This window comes from Branchiostoma lanceolatum, chromosome 8 (assembly GCF_035083965.1).
Source record: "Branchiostoma lanceolatum isolate klBraLanc5 chromosome 8, klBraLanc5.hap2, whole genome shotgun sequence".
NCBI classification, from domain to species: Eukaryota; Metazoa; Chordata; class Leptocardii; order Amphioxiformes; family Branchiostomatidae; genus Branchiostoma; species Branchiostoma lanceolatum.
The window spans coordinates 18875680-18894493 of record NC_089729.1 but is presented as its reverse complement, the minus strand read 5'-3'; the positions used below and the strand labels follow the sequence as shown (position 1 = coordinate 18894493).

At 39.9% G+C, this 18814-nt stretch overlaps 1 protein-coding gene and 1 long non-coding RNA gene across 2 annotated transcripts; both read right to left on the bottom strand.

Annotated features, from left to right (window-relative positions):
- Positions 1-666: 666 nt before the first annotated feature.
- Positions 667-2432, bottom strand: LOC136440210 (uncharacterized). The gene is made up of 2 exons (XR_010756637.1): positions 2198-2432; positions 667-1791 (listed from the first exon to the last, which is right to left on the bottom strand). It is a non-coding gene; the product is annotated as an uncharacterized lncRNA (long non-coding RNA).
- Positions 2433-3844: 1412 nt separating this feature from the next.
- On the bottom strand, positions 3845-9862 carry LOC136440208 (uncharacterized). Its single transcript, XM_066436100.1, has 4 exons — positions 9696-9862; positions 6935-7130; positions 6166-6293; positions 3845-4528 (listed from the first exon to the last, which is right to left on the bottom strand). Exons 1-4 carry the CDS (start codon positions 9739-9741, stop codon positions 4461-4463), a joined length of 438 nt encoding a protein of 145 aa, XP_066292197.1. The 5' UTR covers positions 9742-9862; the 3' UTR covers positions 3845-4460.
- Positions 9863-18814: the final 8952 nt, after the last annotated feature.

Genomic DNA, 18814 nt, shown 5'->3' with positions numbered 1-18814 from the left:
TAATTCTTGCAGTAAGATTTTTTTTCTATGTATATTCTTGATTCAGACACATGGATCTGAGGTTCTTATACTAAGAATTAATTTCTCACTTAAAGGCTGGTATTCCTGACCAAAACTTTACTGCCTAGAAATTGTTTCTTACTGCTAGCTTTTATGTTCTTAATAAAAGAATGCACTTCTCTTCTTAAGACCAAAATTCTTGATAGCAAGAACTACTTTCTTATTTCTAAGATTTAGGTTCTTATACCAACACGTCTTTTCTTACTTCAAGACCAAAATTCTTACAGCCAAGAAATCCTTTCTTCTTTTCAAGTTTTTTGTTCTTTTAACAAGAATGCATTTCTCTACTTAAGACCTGCAATCTTAATACCTAGAACTGCTTTCTTATTTTCAAGATTTAGGTTCTTACACTAAGAATATTTTCCTCACTTCAAGACCAAACATGCTTATTGCTGAGAAATGTTTTCTTACATCAAGATTTATCTTCTTACATCAAGAATCCTTTTCTCGCTTCAGGGGAAAAAAATTGTTATCGCCTAGAAATACTTTCTTACCTCTAGAGCTGATCTTCTTATACAAAGAATATTTTTCTCACCTCAAGAACATAATTCTTGCTGCCTAGAAAATGCTTTCTTACTTCTAAGATTGATCTTCTTACAATAAGCATACTTTTCTTGCATCAAGAGCAAAGATTGTTTATTGCCAAGAAATGTTTTCTTACTTCTAAGATTAATCTTCTTACATCAAGAGCACAATTCTTGCTACCAAGAAATGTTTGCTTACTTCTAAGATTAATATTCTTATACCAATAATACTTTTCTTATATCAAGAGCACAATCCTCGCTACCAAGAAATGTATTCTTACTTCTAAGATTAATCTTCTTACTCCAAGAATACTTTTCTTATATCAAGAGCAGAATTCTTGCTACCAAGAAATGTTTTCTTACTTCTATAATCGATCTTCTTACAACAAGAATGCTTTTCTTACATCAAGAGCAGAATTCTTGCTACCAAGAAATGTATTCTTACTTCTAAGATTAATATTCTTACACCAAGAATATTTTTCTTACATCAAGAGCACAATTCTTGCTGCCAAGAAATGTTTGCTTACTTCTAAGATTAATCTTCTTACAAGAATACTTTTCTTATATCAAGAGCACAATTCTTGCTGCCAAGAATTTTTTTCTTACTTCTAAGATTAATATTCTTACACCAAGAATACTTTTCTTCCACCAAGAGCACAATTCTTGCTGTCAAGAAACGTTTGCTTACTTCTTAGATTAATCTTCTTACAACAAGAATACTTTTCTTACATCAAGAACACAATTCTTGCTACCTAGAAATGTTTTCTTACTCTTAAGACTGATGTTCTTACAAGAGTTACAGTTAAAATGACATGTTGATGGCTTAATATTTCTGTAAATTGTGGAGTCTGGTATAAAAAAATGACATTGGCAAAGCTTTACAGTGTATTTTTTCAAAAATAATAGGTATAATAATAATATACATTATATACTATATTGTTGTACAAATACCAAAACTAATTTTGATACAAAGCCTACTGAAACTGAAAGAACATAAAGATTACAAACTGCTATGTAATTAACATGCTATATGATTTATTACATGATATATTTCATAATATATAATTCTTTATCGTCTTGGAAGGTGGTGTAGAGCAGCCTCATCTGACTTTTCAGTGTTGACAGATGATCATCTTCGACTATGGAAATCAAACCCTTCAAGCCCATTTCTGTTGACATTGGCATTCCCATTGGCATCTTCCAACATCTGGGGGAAAAATGAAGACTATGTCATTAATTTTTACTTTCTGAGTTGAGCTAACTAACTTCCAGCTTCTAGATTTGAAAGTTCCAATTGAATTGATTTCTTCACAAAACACATCATATGTTTTATCATTCTTTAACCTATCCTTACATATGTTTTCCAGAAACAATACGTTTAAAATAGTCCACCCCTCAGAGGTGGAATGTAATCTTCCAATGTGTGCGGATCGCTTTTTGATTAAAATCTATTAATTCATCGGCCAAAAAGATGTTTTGAGTTGGACCCAAAGAGGCTATACTTATCATTACCTCTAATGCTTGATGCTTTTGACGATTTAACCATCCAGGGGCCCTTTGACTTTTTTTTTGAGCTGACTTTCATACAGTCGGGTGGGGAGGGGGGCACTTACCTTTTCCATACTGCTATCCAGTGTTTCCGTGCAAAATTTGGCATTTGCTGCAGGTTCAGACCATGATCCCCATCTTGTATATGTTCTCTTGTACCTGGGTTTTGACTTTGAAACCGACTTGAGTCTTCGATTAATACAAAATAGAACTAGAAGTGAACAGCACTTGAAGGCATGAACTTCTCAGAGCTTTGGCCCTGCTGTCAACTGCCTGTGGCATTTGAAACCACCAATCAGGAGTTAGCCGGGAAACAACCATTATATTATACGACTTCAAATAAGAATTTCAAAGTATTTCTTGTATTTCTTAAAGTATTATTATCAAGAAAAACAAGAAATGCATTCCTCAAAGTTTCTTGATACGAAAATCAAGAACATTCAAGAATATTATTCTAGTTTTGACTCGAACTTTGTCTTCTAGTTTAAATGTCTTGAAAATTCTTGTTTTTCTAAGCAGGATACCCCAAGAAAGGCAAGAAGAAAATTCTTCTATTTTCTTAAACATCCCAAGAAAAGCAAGAATTTTTTTTTTCTCAAAGGTTCTTGATACGAAAATCAAGAACATTCAAGAATATTATTCTATTTATGACTCGAACTTTGTCTTCTAGCTTAAATATCTTGAAAATTCTTGTTTTTCTAAGCAGGATACCTCAAGAAAGGCAAGAAGAAAATTCTTCTATTTTCTTAAACATCCCAAGAAAATCAAGAATTTCTTTCTCAAGGTTTCTTGATATGAAAATAAAGAACACTCAAGAATAAAATTCTAGTTGTTACTTGTTTTCATAATTTTGAATTCTTGTTTTTTCTTACTACTAGAAAAAGAAGATAGGGGAGAGAAAAATTCTTGTATTTTCTTATACATGGCAAGAAATAGATTCTCCATACAAGAAAAACAAGAACTTTTAACTTCAATTTCTAGAAAATTCTTATGAGAGAAAATCCTTTATAGAAATTATTTCTTTATCTAAGAAAATAAGAAAATGTTTCTTGTTGTGAGAATTTACATGACAAGATTCTTGGAATGGTCCCTTGTGCTTTTCTTATTTATTATTATCATTTTCATGGAAGTTCTTCATTCAAGAAAATTTGTCCACGAATTAAGTAAAAACAAGAAAACTAGAAAAAACAAGAAAAATCATTTTTGGTAGTGCATTAATTATCCCATATATGTCACAAGGGCGAATATGCCATCACTTCCCACTAAGGTATTTTACAGTTTTCTCATTAATTATGCAAATGTCATGATTTGTGTTTGTAAGTCTGTTGTTTTGATTCCTGAGATAATGACACCTTCTTTTTCTTAACTTCCCCATAGGGCTACATGCATCAATGGCATTTATTGTAACTCTTTAGTCTCCCCTATACTAGGGAACGACGTTCTTGGTCAGACTCAGCAATTTATCAGCACAGCATTATAGGGGCGTACCAACCTCAGCGAGGGGTGGGAGGTACTGTAAAACTACTTTTTCTCGTTACCGTTGAATTATTATTAATGGCATGCATAACGAAATGAAATATCGAATTGAAAATACTAACTTCGTATCCGTGCATCTATATCAGAAAATAGACCACTTACATGTATCTTTGAAAAATAGTAGAGTCTTGGGTTGACCAGGATTATCACAAGAAGTCAATAAGAGAACACACGGGTTTGTTTAGAAACCATCGCGATTTAATCAACAAAATAAGCGATTATACAAAAAAAGAAACCACAATTATTCCTATCACCAAATAACAGGCATTTTAAGCTACATCGGCTTATTGGCTTATGATAATTAATTATTGGCTGCCAGGCTGTCACAAAAAATGTATTTTCCTATGAATACATTCCAAAAGCAGTACTTCTTTTTCTCATACTTGACAATATCTATTTATGATCTATAAGGTATGATACGGTCACACATGACACGCTGGTTATGGCCAAAAGCAATTCATACCAACTTCTAAACGAACACTGTCGCAACGTGTACGGAAATAAACACCAATAGTTTCATCAGGCAGACATTTAGTCTTTTATGTAAATCAAAATAGAACGTCTCTGAGCTTGTATGTAAGCTATACTACAGTTACTCTGCTCAATATACATCCTTTACTACCAGGAAGCGATGCCAATAACTGATACACCATAGTGACACCATATTAAATCTACATCATAGCGTTATAACAAACTGGTAAAACTCAAACTGAAAACAACTAAAAGCGGCTCCACAGATGCGGATGCACAAGTCTCAGCTGATACTATCAGTTATAGGCTCTCCGTTTGCCACTACTGCATCTGGGTATAGGGCGGGGGTCCCCCAGCTGTACCCACATGTGGAATCACAATCGGATTACCTGGAAAATGCAGAAAATAAAAATCAACACGAATCAGAGAAAGAAACACACTTTTTAAAGACAAAGCTATGAATTGAGCAACAGCATGGCAAATGCTTTCTTAGACTTCTTCCCTCCCCAAAACTGAAAGCTTTAGTATCACACTTTGATTGTATATGATGATGATGATGATGCTGCTTTCATTCTATTCTGAAGCATGCATGGCCGTCCTGAACATGTATGTCCAGTCACGCTGACAAGGAATCTTGATGACTCACGGTCAAAGAATACGTTGGTGGTCACGTGAGCGGTAAGTAAGAGAAGAATATAGACTCGGTATGTTTGTAGTCTCGAAGTATAACAGCTTGTAGAAGCTGAGGACGGAAAAGGAGTCCACTACTAGTGAAGGACAAAGTCAGTCGTTCTGCCAGCAGCCGCAAGGGGGCGATAGAAACGCGGTAAGGAATCACACACGAGGAATGGTCAACAGCTGTGCATGGACCAATTTCAACACTTACACATCGTCTGAATATGCAAGTATACAGGCTAAGGAGAGACACACATAAGAACGTCAACAATATTGATATAACGAACAGACATGAAATACCATGGGCAAAGAATATTGAAAGTCTAACAGTTGACGAACTTAAACAGTACCAAAGCCCACATCACTTTGCCCTCTGTTCGGGTTAAGATATGGGTGGCACCAGAATGGCATGTGGCGGGTGTGGTCTATCTTACCCCTTCCCAGAGTGCATTAGTGACTTGGGATAGTGCAATGTTTGATTGCATTGGGGAAATTCTTTCTTAAAGACTGCAAAGTCTTTTTTGGGGTTAAAATTCGGATATGCAATATGTAAATCAAAACATCGGTTAACATATCTGTTTGTTCTTCACGCTAAGTTTTAAGTCTGGGCCGCTAGGTTACATCGTTCTGTAGTCCATTCGTCGCTGAGGTGTGAGTATTTAAAAGCTGTGTCAACGCGAGTTTTAAAAGAATCACAAAAATATAGAATTCCAGCTATTTTCTTCTTCACATCTCAACCATGCTAGTCTACGACTACGGTCTCACTAAATACCGAAAACAACAGAAAAGAACTGAAAGGTGTTTTCAGTTTTTTTTTTTGGGGGGGGGATTCATTAAGTATCCATTTGATACTGGAAAGAACTAAAACCAACACGGCAACCGATCACAAACCTAAACAGCCTATGCTGAGGCTAAAACGTGTTTTTTTTTAAAACTAAATAGAAAATGAATAAAAACACCGGTAAATCATTCCCTGACATCTTAAAAATGGTCCATTTTGATCTTCATAAAATTACCTATATTTTAAAAAAGACATGCTACATACAATACAATCTTGAAATTAAAATCTTGCAATTTGTGCTTACAATTCATCATTTCAACAACTTGTCATAATATGGAATAATAATGAGGACCTTATCTGTACGTCATGCACTCAAGGGCCATCGTCGCCATGGCATTGTTTTTCAATAGTTTACTTGTTTGTTGTTTTCGGTACTTTGTGAAAATTCTCTTATTACCGAAAACAACTGTTTTCGGTTAAAAGAACATTGTTTTCGTTTGTTTTCGGGTCGTTTTCGGTTGTTTTCGGTATTGAGTGAGACCCTACGACATCAGCTTGTGCGTCACGAACCCTGCACGACGGTGACGGCGGGCTGGCGGGGGCCACAACAGCCGCGACAGCAGCACACGCAGCAGGAGACCAGCAGGGCGACCAGGAGCACGACCCCGCCGATCAGCAGGCCATCGAACGTCTCGTTGCTGTGGGAGGGAGCCGGACAACAATCAGGACTCAGGGGTCCCAAGAAAGTGCGAAATAGAACGAAATGGAACGAAATGGAACGAAAAATTTCATAATGTTACATATGCTGTTTTATGTCGTTCCATTTCGTCCATTTGGTTGCATTTTGAACTTTCTGGGGACCGGAAATGAGGGACCACTCGGACTCGTATTATCGGCTGTGTATATTGTGCGTTGTGTTGTTGGCTCCGGGAAGGAGCTTCAGCTTCGACGGGACTTAATTTTTCTTAGTTCTGTTTGTCATGAATTCGCACCAGAACGATTTTGCGTGTGTGTGCGTATATGTGTATGTGTGTGTCTGTGTGTGTGTCTGTGTTTTATGTGTGTGTGCGTGTATGTGTAAGTGTGTGTGTGTGTCTGTGTTTTATGTGTGTGCGTGAGAGTGTGTGTGTTTTGTGTGTCTGTCTGTGTGTGTGTGCCTGCGTGTGTGTGTGTGTGTATGTGTGTTTATGTATGTGTGTGTGTGTGTGTATGTGTGTTTATGTATGTGTGTGTTTTGTGTGTCTGTCTGTGTGTGTGTGTGTGTGTGTGTGTGTATGTGTGTGTGTGTGTGTGCCTGTGTGTATGTGTGTGTGTGTGTGTGTGTGTGTGTTGTCCTTACCTGACGGCCCCACCAGTGATGCAGGCACTGGTGATAGACTGGGCACAGTCGCCACAGCAGTGCGGGTTGTCCTTCGTTCCGCAGCAGAACTTGGAGCTGGGGTCGTCCAGCAGCGTGGGGCAGTCAAACGCGGGCACCCACACCTTGATGCCGAGGACGTCAGAAGTGTAGTATCCTGGACAGGTCTCAGCCATGGCTTAAAGACAACAAATTAAGGGTATATAAAACTATAAAGAAACACCAGACGTAAATTATGTGTGCGGACCAATGCGTTGTAAAATGAGGACTTGGCTCAGAATTTGCACACCAAGTTTGTCATTAATTGAATGCTGATCTAACAATAATGTATCCTGATTTTTTTTAATGATTTTGTAAGAACTCCCTTGGAAATCGGTTACTTTCACTGAAGGGACCACCCTTTACATTTAAAAACATAAATCTGCTGAAAATGACAGAATTACGTTAGCATCATTGATGCGTTGGGATAGATTATTGAATTATTAACTTAATTCAGTTTAGATTTCTTGTACGATACGGTGCACTTAGAACGAGAATATCCTTAGAGTGTATCAAGTTGTAAAAAATTCAAACATTGTACCTGGTTTGTCACCCGATATGCACCGTACATCAGTACCTATCTTAAAAGCTGTCCAAGACCTAGAGAGATATATTCTTATATAATATATTCTTATATAATATATTCTTATATAATATGTTATGTAATATATTGTTATATAATATATTCTTATGTATTCTTATATATTCTTGCATATGTTTGTATGCATGTTTTGCTAACCTTGTAAAATACTCATTAATACTATTCTCAATATGTCGATATAGAAGTTCGACCGGTCTTTATTAGACTACTGTACTGACTAAAACTCCGTAACGTTGACTTTCTCAAACGTAGTAAGACCGATATCACAACATCGTTCACAAAGGTTCATAACACATAAAAACTTCGCATGACTAAGCACAAAACGTACGGAAGCAAAATGTACATATATAAACGTCTGTGTGTACATCGTTATGAAAAAGGTTGCCATTGCACCGCTTAGAGTTAATCCCAGTAAAACACATTGCCCTTTATACGATATACAGCCGTGCTAGCAATGCAAATATCAAGCAGAGATTACACCGTCTAGAATTACAGTCTGGAGTGGCGTCTTGTGAGGCAAGTGGTAGAGCGGGTTGCTGCCAAACAATGGGACCCGGGATCTAATCCCGGGTTGTGCACAGAAACATGTTCAAACTATTGGACATGTCGAAGTTGTGCCCTCGGAAACGGCACTTAACACGACTTTTCTCACTTCGCTCAGGTGTGAATGAGTACTAATCTAGGTTAGGGACGTCCCTCGGATAGAACGTTAAATGGAGGTCCCGTGATTGGGGAGAGCCACACCCAGCGCACGTAAAAGAACCCACCACACCTTTCGAAAAAGAGAAGGGGCATGCCCCGGTATGCGATGATCCAAACCTTACAGTCTGATCTGGGTTGACATATTGAAAAGGTGATAGTCACCTATTATGTCAAACCCTTCCACAAATGTGGTAAATCATCACGTAAAAACTCCTTCTGCTTTTTGGATACGGTCTTTGCAACCGTTGGCTCTGCTTGGAGATTAGTGAAATGCTTCTTTTATACTTTTGAATCTGTTTTAAGGATGTGGTTCGTGAAATGAAGTTTCTGTTGCCTCAGCAAACGTACCAATGTACACAAACCTTTTAAAAGTAGAATAAGAAAATAGTTCATCAACTATGATAATGTTGTTTTTTGTTTGTTTCACATTCCTACGTATTATCCGAGATGGGATGGGGTTGGGATATGGGATGCATTGGTCTGCTGAGCCCTGCATACCGAACAAGGACCGAAACTGGAAGGCCCGGAGATTTCTAGTTTCTGTGCGTACACGGTCTAGTTAGGTACAGTACAGTATTGATGCGCCCATTTATCACAGAAACGGTACAAATCGCCAAATGATATTAAGATATCGAGTAACGCAATCGGGAACAGCCGTTCTATCTTTCCTCATTCTGTGACTTTTACCTATCAAGAAGGTGAAGCTCAAGTATTTTCTTTTTTCAAGATGCAGGCGTTTGCAACAAAAAGAGCAAATTAAATGCCACAGATATGTCAGAAAAGTATCTACATTCGCAAATGTGTGTTGTTAAGTATCAGTCTACGAAACCAGTCATTGTTAAGGTCATTACATGCCCTAGGGAAGTATTTACACATTATCAACAAAAGGACAAAGCATCCGTCTGAAGGGGTCCCCAGAAAGTACAAAATGGAACGAAATGGAACGAAATGGAACGAACTAAAACAACATATGTAACATTATGAAATGAAATACCAGTAGATAGCGAAATATAAGGAGTAGACCGGAACAGGAAGTATTCTAAATACAGAAGTGAGTGGTTTTAGTTCGTTCCATTTCGTTCCCTTTCGTTCCATTTCGCACTTTCTCGGTCTGCCGTGGTAGGCGTCTGCTTCCAAAACATGATGACGCACACATGGCTACCTCGGTCCGGACGTCTTGGTAGTTAACATAAAGCGACGTGACAGACGAATTGAAAACTCATCTCATGGGAACTGTCAACTCTGGTATAGGAATCGCTCCAGTCATGTATCTAACAGTAACGCAGATTTTAGACACATAACTGCGTGTACTTGTATGTCGGCCATCTTGAACGCTAACGTTGAACCAGTGCTTGAATTCACAACGCTAAAAATGTCGTTCCAATTTTATGCCAAACTTACCCACATACAGCAATGCCGCGCCCAGAAGAACCTTCATTATAGCCATATCGAGTCGGAAGGCAGAATAGGATAGGGATAAACACAGCAACAAACCCTTCTCCAGGTAAACACGACACAACTGACGGATAACAGAATGCTCTGTGTGCACCAAGCTGAGATGCACAATGGTGGACTCTGAAACAACCGCTGCGATTGGACAAACCCCAAAGCAATTGACGTATATCATGTTGCTCTTGGCGACAGTGTCAAAACAGGCGGAGCTTGCATCACCTGTGTACCTTAAATTAGGAAGGTTAAAATCCTTGCTCAAATCTAACTTATGAAATTTTGTAAGGAGTATTTTTTAACGACTGTTACAAATTGATATTCGGGATATTAGGCAACAAAAATCTCTACCATCTTTAATACTGGTACTAGTAGTAGGTTCCTGTGAAAATCTTGTTTTCGGGGAGTGAGTACATTTTTTCGGAAGAGCGGTTTGTGCCACACCTTACAGACTTATTAGCATAATTAGTGTCGGTGGCAGCCCCTGGGCTAAGAGTCTGGTACACCAGCGGTGTGCTCCACGACCAAATAGGGAAAACGTTCTAGTGAAAACAAACACATTGTCATTTTTTAACGGCCGGCATGATCACATTACATCCATGGTCACATGCATGTGGAGCACAAATTTGTGCTTGATCGCTTTCAACTGTAGTAAGTGATCAACAGCACCGTCAACAATACCCGAACGAAGAATTGGAAGTTCGTGGACGACCTTACACTGATAGAAAGTAGGCTCGTGCGCGAAACCTCACTCCTCCAACGCGACCTCAATGCCCTGGAACAATGGACTACAGACGGCCACATGAAACTGCACCTGAGAAAATGCAAAGCTATGCATGTGTATTTCACAAAAGTCCCCCCTCCCCTCCCAACCTTATATATTGATGGTCACGCCCTCCAAGAAGTCTATGTTGCTAAGTTGTTTGGGGTCATAGTGCAGTCGGACCTTAAATGGAACGCCCATGTAAGTCATATCACCAGCCAGAGTAGCAAACGACTCTTCCTTCTACGGCGCCTCAAACTGCCAGTGCCCGACCTGACGACAGTGTACATAAGCTATGTACGCCCGCTGTGCGAATACGCATGCCCCGTATGGAGTCCCGGACTGACAGCTACGCAGTCGTCACAGATAGAGAACGTTCAGCGCAGAGCATGCCGTATCATTCTCGGCAGTAACTACACTCGGTACCGAGAGGCACGCTGCTCCCTAGGCCTTCCCACACTCCAGGAAAGACGTGAGCATCTGATCCTGAAGTTCGGCCGTGGTCTACTAAAACCCAACACCTTCAGAGAGTGGCTTCCTCCGACGAGAGGAGAGACCAGTGGACGAACCACCAGGTCCTGTCACAAGCTGAACACTATCTCCGCGAGAACGGACCGCTTTAAGAACACTGCCATTCCGCATATTGTTAGACTTTTGAACTCTTAAGCTTGTGTCAAGGCTAATGTCATTATAAGTAAGATGTATTTAATGTAAGATTTTATGATAATGTCGTATATTTTAAAACGCAAGTATATATCACGCTTTTTATTGTTTTAACTTGTAATTGAAAACAAGACTTGTTTTAATTGTGGCGGTGCACTGTGTAAAACAAACCGCAATTCAGCCTTTGGCTGCGAGTGTTTTGTTGACAATAAAAACCATTTGATGAAGTGTGTGACAATCACTCGTGATCTTTATCAGATACAGATACATATACAGTACAGATACAAATACAGATATATTCGAGTAAGATGACCGTGTCAGTTCCTACACCTAAGTGAGGAGGGTTGACACAGTTGCATTCGCGCGGATTTGCTTAGGGTGGATGACAGGTTGCGAGTCTGAAACCCACACACTTTGGGCATCCGTCTTCTCCATCGGCATCATTTCAAGGGAGACGTGCTGGTTCTGGTTTGGGATACTTGCAGCGAGCTGCCGGATAACTGTAGTAAGTGGTCTCGTCCGGAATATACCAGGTGAACCAATATTTAATGGTGAACATAGCTACCGATATCTTCTTACAGCTAGGACATCATAAGTACGCTGGGCAGGTACCCTTGTTTAGAGGCTCTGGGGCAGACTGGGGCTCAGTGGCCGTCCTTGGTTGCCAAATGCCTTGTTATTTCTCAGCTTCGTGGGTATTCCTCTTTCTTGACCACCTGGACTGTGGCCCCTTGTTCTTTCTTGGCCTCGTGGATGGGGATTACTTTGCGAGACAATTTAGTACATATTGTTTTTTTTTACGGGAAATCCTGTATTTTCTTGGGATCAAATAGGAACGTCTTATAAGTCTACATCCGCCTTTGTAGCTAGAACTTTAAACATCGTTGAAACAAATCAAGCTTTTATCATAAATCATTTGGGCAAAAAGAGCAAAGCCCGGATGAAACTTTTCATCATGGTGGCGAGTGTTTGAAATATAGAATATATTTTAAAAGATACCACAATAGCAGAGTAACAGTAATATGTATTAGGCTTTCTGGTATAGGATATATTTCAAATATATACGATATATCGCAAAAGGTATCATGTTCTTATCTTTGGAACTTCTAGTAGCGATTGATTTTAAATATCGCCGAAAAGCGAAGAATAACAAGTCCAAAAAGAGAATGAGATGGAATATATATACAAAACAGATTTGCATTCAACAACGAAACCTAAGATAGAAGCTAGAAGAATTTCATGGGAGCTGATAAGCCATGGACTTTACGACTACAAGCCTAAAGTCAAGATGAAAGTATTGCTGCTGGGATGGGTTGCATCCCACGGGCACTGTAACGCAAATGTAATCAGTAAAAGTATTAAAAATCACCAGGAAGCTTAATCCATATCACTTCTGTTATTCTGCTATTGTGATATCTTTTGGAGCCAACTAAGTCGTGTATAAGGCCTGGATTACCAACATCGGCTGACTCAAGCAAAACAGAATGGATTGTCTGGTGTAACAAGTGCAAGCTGCCATATAGCCCATAGAAATAGCAGAACAAGCTGTTGAAGCCATGGCTGACGGACTCCAATCCGACTCCGTACCTACATTTACCATGGATGATTATCTGAAAACCGGTGTCACGCCAGCAAGTCCGGATGCCGGGACTATGAAAACCATCATCGGGCAAGATGACAGTGATGGCGAAACCTGCGTCGCTAAAAAAACAATGCGTCCGTACGAAAGATGGCGATATGACGGCACGAATATCGCTGCTGTTAAGAAAGGAAAAACATTTCTCAAAACCGCTTCTGTTCAGCAAAATTCTAATGCAGAAATTTGTCAGGGTAACATGGCGGTTTCGAAGCCAGGTCAGGAAGAGAAAATCGCTGGATGCGACGTATTAGACAGAGATGATGACAACGTAGCGTTTGCTGGGGGTAACAGTGACAGGAATGATATTCAGCCTACACAAAGCGCAATCTATCGACAAGACACACATCCCAAAAACGTCCACAGCCCTAATGAATTGTACGAGCCGGACGTTCAGCCTGAACCGTCACAAAGACCATTTTACAGTCACTGTGATGGTCAAGAAAACCATCAAGGTTGCAATGATGTAACAACAACGAGTCATGCTGCAGCTACGGACAGACAAACAACGGATATATCTGTCAGTGATGCTAATGTAGAAGCAGATGACGTTTCTTCTGTCACTCAAAATCCGAATTTAATGCACAAGTCAGTCGTTCTCTCTGAAGCTGCACACAAACCTGCTTACAGTGACGGAAATGAGGGAAACAATCATGGGGATTGCAATGATTTAACAACAACATGTCATGCTGCAGCAACTGACAGACAAGCAGCAAATAGAGCTGTCGGCAATGTCTCCTCTGTCACCCCAAATCCAAAGTTGTTCCACAAGCCAGACGCTCACACTGAACCCTACATCAAGCCATATGCTGTCAGATATCAGGAAGCTGATGAAAATAGCATATCGGTGAATACGAGTGCTGCAGCTGAGAACACTGGGATAGACTATACTAACCTTGCAGATCGCGACATTCAGCCATATGCTGTTGCATATACGTCGCAAAATGGCATGGCTTATTTTAGGGCAGGTTCAGGAGAGGCTGAAACTTTAAACAACATCACGAAAGCAGAGAATGCTTCGAATAATCCCGACTCTGTCGGAAATGACAGTAAAGTACAGCATCACCCGACTGAACTTCATACAAATCCGACATACGTGCCATTCCCACTTGACCCGAATTCCATCCGAAACGCCCTGAAGCCGAACCAGATGTACGTGCCGAACGTTCACCAAAACTCAGATTGTGGTAAGGTTAATATTTATCCACATTTGAAAAAAAATAAGTATTTTCAATGTTTTTGTTTTTTCCTTTAATTTTGAACTGACGCTTTTTGGTCTTCAGTCTTCATGTAGGAGCTGTCTTTTTGGCTTTGGTGGAGGATTGATTGTGTAGTAGTCCTCTGTGTTCTGATGTTGCAGTGGTCAGAACATCCTACAACTGCCATCAGTCATTCTTCAATTGTCTCAACTTTGTCCGATTATGCAGAGGATTGTGTAGGAGAACATTGAAAACCCACCCTCCTGAAAGCAGAGCTCCTATAGCTCGATTCGTTAGCTCGCTCGCGTAGGGGCCCTTCTCTTTAGCCCCGGTAGACACGGTTCTGGCGACGCTACTGACAGTTGCTCATGAATAATTAATGAGCTATCCTTATTTGGTACAATTTGGCTGTCAATTTGCTCTGAACCTAAAGCAACTATTTGAGACGTAACCTGATTGGTTGATAGCTTCCCAGCGTCCTTTGCGCTTTTGCTCGGTTTAGCAAACCCTCTGATTGGCTGAAGCTGTTTTGGTGGCGACGGCGCCAGAACCGGAGCTAAAGTGCAGGGCCCTTACGCGAGCGAGCTAACGAATCGAGCGATAGGGGCTCTGCTTTCAGGAGGGTGTGAGAACCGGGATGTGATTAAATATAATTTAAAAAAAAGTACTTTGTAGGGGAAAAAATACCTGTCCATGAATAATGTTATTTGGGGTTACGGGAAAGGCACCTTGAACTTTTTTCGTTTCGTTTGAAAACACTCTCTTGAAATTGAAATTCTTTTTGTCTCTCATTCTCTTAATGTTGGTTGTGTTAATTTTAGCAATAAACCTTGAAGAGCCATACAAACGGCTTTACATGTATTGCAATTGATATGCTGTTGTTAGTTATGAGGACAATCACTGAAACCAATTCTTTATGAAACCAAAATCAATAGCTGACTTTTCTTACACAATGCTTTGAATGTCTGTTATGATGCTTGGATAATTCCCAAGTGGTGAATGTAATGAAATAATTTTTATAAATCTTATCCGGATTTCCAACTCTACTACTACTAGATCAACGGTTGGTTTTCATTGGGTTCAAGTGCAATTGGAAATGTATCAAATCCCAATACACGTTCTTTGATTTGCTCCACTGACTATTGTGTTTGTTGCGCTGTGTTATCTAAGGCTGTACGTTGCGGCGATTGGTCTTCGCTGCACTCATGGCAGTTGCCTTCCTCGGAGTACTTGTCTTCGGCTGCATATTTGCCGGATTGTACCTACCCAAGAACAATCAGGAAATTCAAAAGGCAAGTCCACAACCCTAATGTTTTCAAAATTGTAATATCATCCCTTCAAGACAGCTCTTAAAAATTCAATAATGCCACCTTTTCATCGTGGCTGTATCTCGGAATGCTTCACGTTCTGTCGATTGCGATTAGTACTTTTTCAGCATGTTCACATCGCTGTTGTACAATGCTCCAAAAACAGCAGAAGTGCTGATTCTAGTGATGTTCGGTAGAACATTTGCCGGATTGTATCTAGATCTCTACAGCACCATACAGGGTGTTCAAGAGATAAAAGTTGGTATCTCACTGAACTGAGCCGAATTGCGCAGGGAAATTGGGACAACTTTGCTAAGTTTTCCCCATTTTCCCATACGGTCTCGCTATATTGTGACGCACGGGGTAAAATAAGACAAACAAAATAACTAGATAAAACATAAATTTATTGGAATTCGCAGTACGTGCTGCCATTGACTTATAAACCAATGTACAATGATTAAGATACATCAAAAACAGATTGGCAGTGATTGTGCCTTTTTGCGCCCATTTGCGTCATTGTGCGAATTTTTTTAAATCAAAACAAAATCGCAGATTCGATTGTATGGCGCTGATTTGCGCCACATTTTGAATGCCTCTTACATAAAGGTACCGTTAAAACAGCAATCCTACACCAGTCAGAACACCTATTGATATTCTGTTACAGAACAGAGATAGCTTCTTTGATGAAGGACAACCAACTGCATCTTTGACCTCCATCAGCAACAGCTCAGAATGTGGCACATCAGTTACCATTCACTCGCAAGGTAAATCATTCTGATGTCAAAGGAAGTCAGATTAGCGTGTTGACCATGTGAGAATTCTTAAATACTACACTTAGCATACATGTATTTCTCAATGGTTTGACACTTTAATGAATGTGAAATACTTTGACTCTGCACAGATGTTTTAACCTTCGGTGTAAACTTCTATGCCATTGTAGGTTCTACGTCAATGGCAGACTGCAAACCATCGACGTCACCAGACTCTACCACGGTGGCGATTGCTTTCAGCGAAGCATCATTAAAGATGTCCGCCCGAAAAACGCTGCCCTTTGACACAACCAAGCAGAGCCCGGATGTGAACACCACACCGAAATCCACAACCAGGCCTGACCCGGATGTAAACACCACACTGACATCCACACCCAGACCTGACCCGGATCTGAACACTACACCAACATCATCCATCCAAAAAGGTAGGTTGACGTAGGATATAAAGATTGATAATACTATGTATAGGTTACTGTGCGGAGCTCTGTAAAGTATTTTTTTTGAAAGAAGCAATCAAAATAGTGTAAAAGCTGGATATGCCAGCATATATGTAAGGTTGACTTGTTCATTCCATCCAACTGTTAAGGGAAGTGGTGTCTACAAAATGTTTCCTTTGTTATATACGGTATTTATAATGGACTCCCGAGACAGGCTTAGAGGTTGGATGTCTTCTTGTGGTATGGTATAGTATCAAATAGTTTAACCCTATCCAGACTAGGGGGGGGGGGGGTAAAAGTGCCCGCGCCAACTTTGACATCGTATAACTGCCGAACGACATATGCTAAGACTTCCAAACTTGGTGACTTTTCCTGAAATTTAGTTGGCAACAATATCATGATGATTGCATAAGTTTATCATTATCATGTTGTCATGGCAACTGGTTTCTGAAAGGCATTTCATGCAAAAATCAAAGATTTTTTTAAAAACAATGATATTTCTTACTATAGGTTTTCTTGCTAACCACACTGTTTCCCTACATGTATAGCATCATATGTAATAAGATGTAACTTTCATGATTTAACATTCATAATTTATGCTAATTTGATGACGTAATCGGTCAAAATCCAAGATGGAAGACCATTACACTATTTTAGGTATCAATAGGCTTTTTCGCCATCAAAATCGTCACTACGTGGCATTTTCTTTTTCAGAAACATTAAGATTAATGTTTCGAGTCTATTTTTAGTGTTTTTTGGGGTCATAAGTGGAAAAAAAAGGATTTTTGAAAATTTCAAAATGGCAGAACCAAGATGGCGGATCGCAATGACGCTAACAACACGTTACGTCATTTAATGACGTCATTTTGACGTCAACGTAGTAACGGTTTACGTAATATGTCTTGGTATACCTTAAAATCAACAATACATTTTTTGTTTAATATCTTTAGATGTTATAGGAATTCCCTATTTAGTCAATGAAATCACATCAATGACGTCATCATTACGTCATATTACGTCATGATTCTAGGAATTATAAAACTTTACTTGAACATCACTCCCTACAAATTTGGGAAGGATACATCATACCGTTCAGAAGTGATGAGGATATCCCAAAAAAAGCCCAAGTCTGGATAGGGTTAAGACGTACCAACTGAGCTCCCTTACTGAATATCAGCATCAAATCGTCACTGCTAATTTTGTAAAAGAAGTATCTACAGTTTCGAATATCAAGTACTTTCCTGGTCCCCGTAACCCTCTAATCACTGATTACAGAAAGCCGTGGCGAAATCGTGAACTCGGAGAAGATCACCTTCGGTAGAAGGGGAAGGGGCTACGGGAGGTTCATCAACCCTCACGGGGTGGCCGTGTCCGGACACAATGAAATATTTGTGGCTGATTTCGGCAACAAACGAGTACAGGTCTTCTATATGAACGGGGTGTTTGTCCGCCTCTTCCCAACGGTAATTCCTCGGCAAAATGAACAAGCAATGTGCCCTTCCGATGTAGCCATTGACGGAGATGGCTACGTGTGGGTGGTGGGTTCCAGCAACCGTTATTATGAATATGTGGTTAAGTACAGTCGACAGGGTCAGCCAGAACTCAGTCACATGTTCCCGTTACGAAACAAGGATGGCCTGCCGCCAAGTGTTGCCTTTGACGTGTCAAACAACAAAGTCGTTGTGGTTGCGAACAGTGAGATCCACATCTTTTCATTAAACGGCTCCGTGGATAAAAGTTTCCGATCATTTAAGAATACCGATGTCGCGTTCATCACGTCGGACAATGAAGGAAATGTGCTCGCTACTGAAGTTACGACTAGCAAAGTTCAGGTGTACGATCAGGGCGGACGTCGGCTGTTCAGGTTCGGAGGTAGGGGAAAGGGCAATGGCAAACTGAAAGCTCCCCAAGGTATCTGCACAGACAACTCGGGTCACATCATCATAGCGGACAGGCGAAATGATAGAGTGGACATGTTCACAAGTCGCGGGAAATTTGTCCGCACGGTCGTCGAGGTCGAAGATCCACTGGACATTGCCATAGCACCAGGTGGACAGTTAGTGGTGACCAACGAAAATGCTTTAAGTTACACCGTAACAATTTTTCCACGCCATTTGGCATTCCCGTAATCTAACAATGTGAGTGAGCACCTTCTTTGCATTTTTCGTTGTAGAGATGTGCAGTATCAGTTGCTGTAACAGTTATAGATGTGATTTTTCTGAATCTACCTGAAGAATTTACCATTATCTTTTGTATTATCTGTCAATTTTTTAGTCTACCTTTTAACAGATTATCTTGC